We start from the raw sequence: 12336 nt of genomic DNA, 5'->3' as shown, positions 1-12336 counted from the left end.
AGTCAATCAGCATTATCTATAGGTATAATAGAGAAAGCATTATGAACCAAAAATATACAGGAAAAGAAGGAACATCAAAATAAGTAATAAAGGGAAACTTTATACTGGACTAAGAGAAAGGGAATTCAGCAATGAGGGGGTCCAATTTTCAGAGGAACCTGGTGTGGCAATCAGAAACCAGGGGACTCAAGAGGCACAGGAAAACGATGTATCAGAAATAGAGACTCAAAAGCAAAGATTCTGGATGCCTTTCAGGAAGACAGTTTGTTTGTTCTATTTTATTGTTTGACCAAGATAGGCTAGAAGAATGTAAATGTGCTTACAGAGGAAAATAACCTGGAACAGCTGTTAGGGCAAGAGCACACGGGGGGACAGGAAGTGGAGTGAGCTCCTAACAGAGGCCATGCTGCCCCTGCACTCCCCTGGATACAGATCAGTGTTTACCCTGATAGTTAAAAGCTAGAATCACTCAGGCACACTCATGCCTTCGAAAGTCTAAAAGTACTTCCTTGCATTTGGGATGGATTGAGTGGCTTATAGCTCAAACCAAATTTTTAACATGAAAAGAAAATAGCATTTTAAATTATCATGTACCAAGCACTAGTAAAAGATTTATATACATTATTAATTAAATCATTCATTCATTTTATATTTTCTGACAACCATTGACAGACACTTTCCCAACAATGTAATGAAACAAATGTTACCCATATACCCAATTTACAGAAGAAAAATCCCAGCTATATAGTGATTGAGTTATGTGCCTGAAGTCACACAATTGAAAACTTATTAAACTAAGCAAATTTAATTTTTGTTTGGGATGTTAAAAGGAAGAAAATGAAATGCAATCACTATGGTTAAGAGATTTAAAATGGAGTAGGTGGGAGATAGCATTCTGTAGATGACTCTTATGCAGGTCTCAGCCTGATATCACAAACTGCCAAGTATGCAAAGTCTTAAGTTAACGATGTTCCTCAAAACCCTAAGGACAGGGTGGGCCATGGTGGCTCAGCCATGCCAGAGACCCAGGTTCTATTCCCGGTGCCTATCCATGCAAACATACACACATACAAAAAAAAAAAAAAAAAAAAAAAAAAAACCTAAGGACATCTGGATGCCATAAATAAACCATAAGATAAAAATCCCAGTTAACTGTCTAACCTGAAGGACAATTTATAATACCCCAAATATCCACCAACCACCCCAAACAACTTGTCTTTCTTCTTTTCTTTTAAAAACCCTTGCCTGGAAATGCCAAGTCAGGATACAACTGGGTTGCTACCTGGATCTATGCTCCCTGAATTGCAATTCTAAGACCCCAAATAAATGCCTTTATTGCTTTGCAGCTTAATTTGTTATGTCTAGGTGGACGGGGAACAGGGGAGTCAGATCTGTTCACTATTCAAATGATTTGTGCTTCTGGGAAAGTTACTTACATTTCTTTCTCCCAGTTTTCACATTCTGTAAAAATGGAAAATGCTTTCACTATCCTCAAATTTGATTTATAATGAATCTCAAGAATTTCTGCAGGGAAAAGGGGGGCATTGATGAAATGCAATAGGTTCTGTAACTATGATTCTTCCTTAAATAGCCCAAGCATACATTTTCTCATAACACCATTGCATAGGTTTTTTTTTCCCCTCCTTTTATTTTTTTTCTTATGAAAACACTACGTGCCTACAAATCTTAGGGAGATGTAGACACTTAGGATTCTTAACTCTGACACAGAATCTGTTTATGGAGGCTATAGATTCAAATGAATGTTAATATCATGAATTTGAAACTGAAAGAAAGTGTGACTGAAAAAAATGTAGCACTGGCTATGATTTACATCTTTGTAAGCACATTTCTTGTGTCTAATCTCAGCAAAGCACTTTCCCATATGCCATCACATTTATTTCAATTACATTCTCTTCGTTGTACCCTTGGAAATATTTAAGCTAAGGCTCAGTTTCACTTCCAAACTACAACCACCCAATGTACATGGAAAACTTTATCAAGACAAAACTCAGAAACAATTAGGAGTAATGTGGTGAAGACTTGAGTTCCCCAAGCTTTCTTTAAAATAAAATTCAGTGTTTAAAGTCCCATGCTAAAAATCTCTCCAATTTTTAGACCATCTGAAGAATTAATGTATAAGAAATTATACCAATGGCGTAGATGTACTGGTGTGTATGGAGTAGGATAAGACTAATTCGATTAAGACGCCTAGAGAACCCAGCCTCTAACTTCTTGTGTACACATACCAAATTCTAGTTTCTAAGTGAAGTATTTTTTTCAGAGTACTGTATACAAGAATCCTATTGTTCAAAGAAAGTTCCTTGAGTATCATTTTAATCAAGGACAGAGTTAAATTCTCAGAAACCAAACTCCCAGTGAGATAAGAGAAATATCTTATTTATTTGTGTAGCATTAACTGTGACTGTCCTTGTCTGTGGCTCCTAGAAAAAAAAATAGATTCCTCAGTCATTTTTTTTTCTTAGTGGTAGTATGCTAATGTAGGAGGACTCCCAGACTTGCAGCCAAAAGTCTTGAGTGCAAGTTCAAAGTTTACCTTTGTCCTATACTTCAGGCCTACAGTCCTTCAAGTGTGGTCTACAGACCTGCGGAGAACTTAACAGAAATGCAAATGTTGGGACTCTCCAACTTATTGAATCATAAGTTGGGGGTGGGGCCCAACAATGTGAGTTTTAATTAGCCCTCCAATTGATTCTGATACTCAAGTTTGAGAACAACTGCTTTAGGCAAATCACTTCTCTAGAGGCTCAATATCCTCAGTTCAAAACATGAATAATGACACCAAATCTGCCTTCTTCAAAAGACTATTAAATATCAAATAAATTGGAGAACATTCAAAATTCCTTTGCAAACCTGAAAATTACTGGAAAATGCAGAGTGTTGCTTTGGAAAGATAACTTTTAATGCCATATCTCAAACTGAAAGGTAGTTCTGATGGTCCAGACTATTAGATGAGTGGCTATTGGAGAATTCTGTACTAGAATGTTACAGAAATATGATGTTTTCTGCAATATTTCATGTACGGTATCTTGTTATATACTTCACATCAAAGGCACGCCTCAGGGTGTCCCCGATGATGGCCATTAAAACTTTGTCACAGTTTTGTCAGGTCAATATTTTCTTCAAATAGTTGCTATTTCAAAACTAACTGGGCTCCTGAGGGAAAGAGAAGCCAGAGAAAGAAAATCATTGTTTAAAAGATAAAAATCAGTAATTGTTTCAAGGGAACTAAAAAACCTAGTAGTTTACTTTTCTCCATGTTGAACGGACTGACTCACAACTACTACAGAGACGAGTTTTCTACCCTTTCTTTTAGAATCTACAGAAAAATTTGGTAACCCTTTCTTCCCGGAAACCTCATTATGATATCTTATGAAAGGCTATCTGCAGCAAACAACAATGCACGTGTGTGTGTGTTTCCATTGTGAAAAATGATGAAGGCAACTGTTCACTCTCCTTCATATTTTGAATGCCACAGGTAAATCACCACTTAACCCCTCCCCCACTTTTTTTCTATGCTAATGTCAGTCTCTATTTCTTCTTAATTTAAAATGTCTTTATGGTTTCTATAGAGCCCATTTCAGCAATATCATTTTGTTTTCTTGCCTCCACAGAGTTCCCTGAGGGTAGGAATTCTTCAAATCTTCATGCCCAACAATTAGAAGAGTGCTTGGCACAGAGAGGTACTCAACAAATGTTTGCTATATTTAACTTTCATATAAGAACCACATGGCCGAGTTTTATTTATATACAGATAGGTGCTAAATACAGTACTAAAGGTCATTGCTCTACCCAAGCCTCATTGTTTTTCTGCACTATCTGAGCTACTGGCAGTGTTCCCATGTATTGTCCACTGTCCACCTCAAGCCATGTTACAGGAATGTATGTTTCAAAAGAGAGATACAAAGTAAATTTATTTCAGATCATCCTTTTCCTCAGAGACTTGTTCATTCAAAAGCCAAGTCCAATTTCAGCAATGAATAAAAATGTGGAAAAAAAGTGAAAATATAATAAAGAGAAGGTAGGAGAATGTCTAGTCATTAAAAATCACATATTTGAAGAATATTTGTTTAATAAAAATGCTTGATATATAACATTAAGTGAAAAGCAACATACATAACTCTATATATGATAAAAAGCAAGATACATGCTTTCATATACAGTATGTTTCAATTTTATTGTTTTTAAAAGGCACATATAACAACGAAATGCTTAAAGAAAAAGATCAATGTTTATAGGAAGTAAACGTAAAGGTACCTTGCTTACATTTAGCTCTTTCTATATTTATTTTTTAGATTTTCTGCAAAGAATGACTTACTTCTATAATCTGAAAAATGCTTTTTATAAAAGGATATGTGAAGAATAGAGAGTTGAATAATGGAAAGACAACAATTATCTTAAAATAGATCTTAACTATCCTCATTCATCCCTGAAGGACGGGACACTCTGCAAACTAACAAAATAAAAATATTTTGACATGTCTTAGACAGGAATTGGATATCAAGTAATTTCATCTGAGGCACTGAGAATGTACTCAAATTATGCAATATTTATCAGACTAGAAATTCAGCCACAGAGTTTTGCTTTCTTTCTGCTGATCTTTGTACTATTAATGACATTTTTTTAATATTTGGATGTTACTTTCTTAAAAAGAAAACTCATACTGGGAAATTAAATATAATTAATAAAGAAATAAAACCAATCCAGATATAATGTGGTAGAGGGTCTCTGAATGGAAACTTTCACTTTTATTCTTTACTTCCATATTACTTGAAATTTAAGAAGAATGCATAATTTGTATAATTTTTCAATTAAATGTTTAAATCAAGGAAATAAGTTAAGGAAAGAAACCAAAATCCCAATTTAGTAGATCTGACTACATGATAATAAAAGAACTAATGTTTTTCTAAAACAACTAATTCCCTATGTGATCATGAGAGCATTTTTCTTAATGATTACACAATCCAGAAACACTGATTCAAAGCATATGACAAATATTTATAATTGTCCCATTGTCTCACTGTCTTACTGCAGAACTCCATTTAATGTATTCTTCTACAAAAATCCTGAGAAAATTCAGTCCATGTTCTTCATTTTTATGCTATTCTGATTCTTACAAAACGTGGCCTATTTGTTTAAAATTTTAACAAATTTATTTTGACGCTTACTCTCTATTGCTGATAATCACAGCATGACCAAGAGTCATCTGTTTATTCTCTATGTTCATCATTTGCCCAATTGATTGCTCCATTTATCAAATGTGGAAAGTTATTAATCTGGTTATTAATTTGAGTTCAAAGAATAACTTATTTCAGTGTGTTTACTAGAAACTTATGAATTACATACTACAAAAAGTTAAACCAACTTAGATCCTGTCAAAATTACTCTCAATTGATGGGACCCAAAGTAATGTTGTTTCATCAAAATTTTAAGTACAGAATTAGCTTGTAGAAGAAACAGTGAATTGATGGTGCAACTAGGGTTGATACTGAATGTACTTGAAGAACATTACTTAGATTTATTCATGTGATAACTATTTATTGAGCTGAAATTCAAGATACTGCAGATATGGAGGTGAAAAGGAGTATTTTTTCTCTTTCGATGATTCCAGTCTAATGGCAGGACAGATTTGGAAAGAATGACTCCAGTATGTGGTATATTCCACAATAGTACTATGGGAGAGGCAACACCCAAATGCTGCTTTAGAAGTCAGAAAAGGAAGCACAAGGTAGAAAGAGTTGAACTAAGACCTACAGGGTGAATAAAATCTTGGAGAGTTTACCAGGTCAACATTTATAACACTATTGATATTCTTAAAAAGCTTACTAAAGCTTATTTTTCCTTAAAACACAGATATTATGATCATTCTTCATATTTGATCATCTTCAGTGTAAAATCTTTTTCTAGTGGGTCAACAATCCTGAAACCATTGGGGTTGAGCAATCCGAAAAAAATAATTAGTGGCTCAACAGCCATGCATTAAGAACCTTTTCAAAGCACATTTTGAAATGGGCTTCTGATTACTACCTTGCATGTGCAAGCATATTCACTCAGATTTAAAAATACAATATGAAAAACTTCCATTTCTTTCCCAAAAAACAGAAGTTGTCTAGACCACCTGCTTTTCAGTTATTTGAAATAAAGCAAAGTTAAAATTCATTTCTAAATGGGGAAAAGTACACTTTCAATGTTTATGGCTTAAAAACAGCTAAAAGAAGTATCATCTTTGAATTAGCTACATGGGATAAAAATTTATGCTCTGGAAAGTAATATTTTCAGAAAGTTTGAGGTAATGAAGATCAGTGTGTAATAACAAAAACATTTACTCATAACTGATATAGTAAAACATTGACGATAGTAATGAGAGTTCACTTCAAACAAGGGGAGCAGGAACAGAAAAGAAAAGAAGGAAGGGGAAGATAGGTTTTGACATTTCAGAACAAAGCAAACTTTGGTTATTAATCTAATTCAAGGTTGCAATCACTACAGCTTTTACTGGTTGCCATATTTTTCTATTCCAACTAGCATACAAAATTAATTTCCAATTATAATAGAAAGTTGACTTTACTTACTCCTGGTGGAAGTATTTGAATAACATTTCCAGCTATGTCTAGGACTCTTAAATTTATAAGATCACAAATTCCCTGTGTGAAAACAAAAGAGTGAATTAAAAAAAAATCAATCATTAAGAATCATGAATACTTCTTTTAAGTTCAAACTTGAGGGAGTGACCATCTTTTCTAACAGATCAATTCTTCAGTACATCCTCTGCAAGGAGATCACTATGTCCTGGATGTCAGATTCTTTATGCTTTCCATTTCCTATGACCACCCTAAGGCAGCATAACATGGTGGCTATGAGATTATCACTTCTGAGTTCAAATCCCAACTCTCATACTTACTAGCTATGTAACAGTGGGCACATTTCTTAATCTTTTTGTACTTAAATTTCCCCACTTGGAAAATGGAAATGCTAACAGAAGCCCCTACTTCATAGAGTTGTGAAATGGATTAAGTTAGTTACTAATTGGAATGTGCTTACTAATGGGCCTAATAGATAGTGAGCACTGAATTACCTGCTATTATAATGGAAAGAACCTTTGAAGTACAGAAAATATGTAATCCTGTAAAGTTGTCTCTATTGAAAGTTCCAGCAGCATTTATTATGCATCTACCTCATACTCAGCACTGTGCTAATACACCCTTTTCCTCAAAAAGTGAATAGAATCTGTCACTGTCTTGATCAACCTGCCCAATGTGACTATGCATTATCATGGTCACTGCATGGTTTTTATGGTGTGTCTGCTTTCTGGTATTTTTACTAGCAAGCAAAGACTGAGTGGGTCTTTTTTCTTCTTTAATTAGAAATACTAGAAACATTTTCAAAATGTGAAACTAAGAATATGATTTACTAAATGTTCCCAATCATTGTAGAGTTATTCCTAAAATGTTACTCTAGTTTTGATGGCAAAACTTCTCCCTAGGGAGATGATATGTCTCTTTAGTCATTCCATTTGTGTTTTCCTCCTTGGTCCTATCACAGGTTGTTACAGACTGGGTCCTCTGAAAGTAGATGCTGAGATGGAATTCGTGGGGCTAGAATTACTAGGATCCACTCCTAACCGTAACCCCAACTCGCAGTACCCTGACCTGAAATTTTAATTTCAGTTAAATAATGAATTTTTTTCATTATATGTCCCATATAATATTTGGAATATACTTATAATAGCAAAATATTTATCATTTATCTCAAATTCAAACTTAAGTGAGCATTTTGTATTTTTTTAAGTGAGCATCCTGTATTTTTATTTGCTAAATCTGACAATCCGAGTTAATTTATAATCGTGCTCTCCCATAAGGATTTGGGAACTGACGACAACTAATCTGAGGGAAACACGTAATGAGTATTCAAAGGCTTGTACTCAGATGCCCAGATCTACTCTGTAAACCCCTGCCCCATCACTGTCAGATGAGTTCCTCTTCAACAAAAGAAGTTTTGGTTCCATGTGTTGCTTACCTCTGGCAATTCTTCAATGTTGTTCCTGATCAGAAGAAGCTTCTGGAGATTCTTCAAGAGCTTAACCTCTTCAGGTAGGCACACGAGCTGGTTGTAGTTAAGGTGAAGTTCCGAAAGATTCTCAAGGAAACAAAGTTCTCTAGGAATACTGATTAGCTGATTATAATTTATACTCAAATATGCAAGGCTTTTTAATCTAAAAGTAAACAAAGCATATGAATACAACTCACAAGAATAAAAAAAGTCCATTGAACAAACACCACGTATCAGAAGCCATGCATGTAGCAATGCATTTTTTTGTAACTTATCTGATCCTTACTTTAGTCAAGTATTCACAACTCTGAATATATGACCATTGAAAGTCTTCACTGAAACTTATTTTTTAAGATCTTTTATAAGATGGTTTATTCTAAAAGTATGTTTTATAATAAAAACTTAGATTTAAACTAATAAAATTATATTTCCGTTCTATGAACATATACATAGCAATATGCACACAATAGCAGATAAATGTGATCACCACTTAGATACAAAGGGAGATGAGCCACAAGTTTGCCCTTATGGATATCACAATCTAGAAGGGAATATTAGATAGAACCATAAACTAGGGATGGAAAATGCCATAACACAGAGAGGAAAATATTTTAAAATTTTGAGTCTATAACTGTAGGTTTGTTACCAGGGAATTCCTGAGCTGTATCACAAACTTCTGGAAAAACTGACATTTTGAATTTGGTCTGGATCATTGAACTTGTAAAACTTGGGAACAGAAAGAAATAGTAACCTGAGGAAATTTTAGCTAAGAAGAAGAAGGGAATTGGCATAATTGAGCACCCACTGTGTACCTGTGCTTTAAGTTTAATCATCAGCACAACACTGAGGCTGTAATTATTGCCCTTATTTTACAGATGAGGAAAATAATGGTCAGAGACAGTAAATTTATGACACCCAAATTACCCATCTATTTAGGGTCAAGATTCCAAAGCACGGGAGAGGGCCAAGATGGGAGCTTAGCAAAGTGCACATTTTAATTCATCCTCCAGAACAACTACTAAATAACCAGAGATGGTTATTTTCCCTCAGGGAAAACCAATGCAGGGGACACTTTCCTCCTGATAGGAGGCCAGTTTGACCTGGGAAAATCTGACTGGGGTCTATAATACCTACATAGATCCTCCTAAGGGTGTGTGTGTTGGGGGGAGGCACCATACAAGCAGGGAAAGAAACAAGAAAACAAGAACTGAAAAATTCTCCTCTGTTAAACAAAACCTAAGGTAGAGGTCCAGAAAAAGCTGAACTGAATGTCAAAGAACAGACAGACAACAAATTCATCCAGCAAGAAATCCCTAGGTAAAAGAAGTGAAAGCAATCTCCAGAATAAACTAGTTAAGGTAATTAAATGTCTAGATGCCAGCGAAAAATAACAGATCACACTAGGAAAATTGAAGATATGGCCCAGTCAAAGGAACAAACCAGCAATTCAAATGAGATACAGGAGCTGAAACAATTAATTCAGAATATACGAACAGACATGGAAAACCTCATCAAAAACTAAATCAATGAATTGAGGGAGGATATAAATAAGGCAAGGAATGAACAAAAAGAAGATACGGAAAGTCTGAAAAACCAAATCACAGAACTTATGGGAATGAAAGGCAAGGTAGAAGAGATAAAAAAAACCAATGGAAACCTACAATGGTAGATTTTGAGAGGCAGAAGATAGGATTTGTGCACTGGAGGATGGAATATCTAAAATCCAACAAGAAACAGAAACTATAGGGAAAAAATGGAAAAATATGAGCAGGGACTCAGGGAATTGAATGACAATATGAAGAACACAAATATACGTGTTGCGGGTGTCCCAGAAGGAGAAGAGAAGGGAAAAGGAGGAGAAAAACTAATGGAGGAAATTATCACTGAAAATTTCCCAACTCTTATAAACACTTAAAATTACAGATTCAAGAAGTGCAGTGTATCCCAAAGAGAATAGATCCAAATAGACATACTCCAAGACACTTACTAATCAGAATGTCAGAAGTCAAAAAGAAAGTGAGAATCTTGAAAGCAGCAAGAGAAAAGCAATACACCACATACAAGGGAACCCCAATAAGACTATGCACAGATTTCTCAGCAGAAACCACGGAGGCGAGAAGACAGTGGGATGATATATTTAAATTACTAAAAGAGAAAAACTGCTAACCAAGAATTCTATATCCAGCAAAATTGTCCTTCAAAAATGAGGGAGAAATTAAAACAGTTTCAGATAAAAAAAATCACTGACAGAATTTGTTACCAAGAGACCAGCTCTGCAAGAAATACTAAAGGGAGCACTAGAGACAGATACAAAAAGACAAAAGAGAGCGATGTGGAGAAGAGTGTAGTAAGGAAGACTATGAGTAAAGGTAAAAAGAAGGAAAATTAGATATGACATATAAAATCCAAAAGGCAAAATGGTAGAAGAAAGTACCACCCGTACAGTAATAACACTAAATGTAAATGGATTAAACTACCCAATCAAAAGACATAGACTGGCAGAATGGATTAAAAAACAGGACCCATCTATATGCTGTCTACAGGAAACACATCTTAGACCCAAAGATAAACATAGGTTTGGAGTGAAAGGTTGGGAAAAGCTATTTCATACAAACAACAATCAGAAAAGAGCAGGAGTAGCTATACTAATATCCAACAAATTAGACTTCAAACGTAAAACAGTTAAAAGAGACAAAGAAGGATGCTATGTACTAATAAAAGGAGCAATTCAGCATGAAGACATAACAATCATAAATATTTATGCACCGAACCAGAATGCTCCAAAATACATGTGGCAAACACTGAAAAGAGAAATAGACACATCAACCATAATAGTTGGAGACTTCAATTCCACACTCTCATCAATGGACAGAACATCTAGACAGAGGATCAATGAAGAAACAGAGAATTTGAATAACACAATAAATGAGTTAGACTTAACAGACATTTATAGAACATTACACCCCACAACAGCAGAATACACTTTTTTCTCAAGTGCTCATGGATCATTCTCGAGGATAGACCATACACTGGGTCACAAAACAAGTCTCAGTAAATTTAAAAAGATTGAAATCATACAAAACACTTTCTCAGATCATAAGGGAATGAAGTTGGAAATCAATAATAGGCAGAATGCCAGAAAATTCACAAATATGTGGAGGCTCAACAACATACTCTTAAACAACCAGTGGGTCAAGGAAGAAATTACAAGAGAAATCAGTAAATATCTTGAGGTAAATGAAAATGAAAACACAACATATCAAAGCTTATGGGACACAGCAAAGGCAGTACTAAGAGGGAAATTTATTGCCCTAAATGCCTATATCAAAAATGAAGAAAGGACAAAAATCGAGGAATTAACTGTCCACTTGGAAGAACTAGAGAAAGAACAGCAAACTAACCCCAAAGCAAGCAAAAGGAAAGAAATAACAAAGATTAGAGCAGAAATAAATAAAATTGAGAACATGAAAACAATTGAGAAAATCAATAAAACCAGAAGTTGGTTCTATGAGAAAATCAATAAGATTGATGGACCCTTAGCAAGATTGACAAAAAGAAGAGAGAGGATGCAAATAAATAAGACCAGAAATGGAAGAGGAGACATAACTACTGGCCCCACAGAAATAAAGGAAGTAATGACAGGATACTATGAACAACTTTATGCTAATAAATACAGCAATGTAGATGAAATGGACAACTTCCTAGAAAGGCATGAACAACCAACTTTGACCTGAGAAGAAATAGACAACTTCAACAAACCAATCATAAGTAAAGAAATTGAATCAGTCATTAAGAAGCTCCCAAAAAAGAAAAGTCCAGGACCAGAAGGCTTCACATGTGAATTCTACCAAACATTCCAGAAAGAATTAGTACCAACTCTCCTCAAACTCTTCAAAAAAATTGAAGTGGAGGGAAAGCTACTTAATTCATTCTACAAAGCCAACATCACCCTCATACCAAAGCCAGACAAAGATATTACAAAAAAAGAAAACTACAGACCAATGTCTATAATGAATGTAGATGCAAAAATCCTCAACAAAATTCTAGCAAATCGAATCCAGCAACACATTAAAAGCATTATACGTCATGACCAAGTAGGATTCATCCCAGGTATGCAAGGGTGGTTCAACAGAAGAAAATCAATTAATGTAATACACTATGTCAACAAATCAAAGCAGAAAAACCACATGATCATCTCGATTGATGCAGAAAAGGCATTTGACAAAATTCAACATCCTTTCCTGTTGAAAACACTTCAAAGGATAGGAA

At 34.7% G+C, this 12336-nt stretch overlaps 1 protein-coding gene across 3 annotated transcripts in view; it reads right to left on the bottom strand.

Annotated features, from left to right (window-relative positions):
• LRRC69 (leucine rich repeat containing 69) overlaps positions 1 to 12336 on the bottom strand; it is a 154332-nt gene that overhangs the window by 89773 nt on the left and 52223 nt on the right. For all 3 annotated transcript variants that reach the window (XM_077167180.1, XM_077167179.1, XM_077167181.1), the window contains exons 4-5: positions 8035 to 8230; positions 6591 to 6662 (exon numbers count right to left, since the gene is read on the bottom strand). In XM_077167180.1, coding sequence (XP_077023295.1) covers positions 6591 to 6662; positions 8035 to 8230 — 268 coding nt within the window. The remainder of the gene's footprint in view (positions 1 to 6590; positions 6663 to 8034; positions 8231 to 12336) is intronic.

The sequence above is a fragment of the Tamandua tetradactyla genome, chromosome 6 (genome assembly GCF_023851605.1).
Source record: "Tamandua tetradactyla isolate mTamTet1 chromosome 6, mTamTet1.pri, whole genome shotgun sequence".
Taxonomy (NCBI): Eukaryota; Metazoa; Chordata; class Mammalia; order Pilosa; family Myrmecophagidae; genus Tamandua; species Tamandua tetradactyla.
Note: the sequence above shows the minus strand (reverse complement) of the source record. Positions and strands in the feature narration are given on the sequence as shown.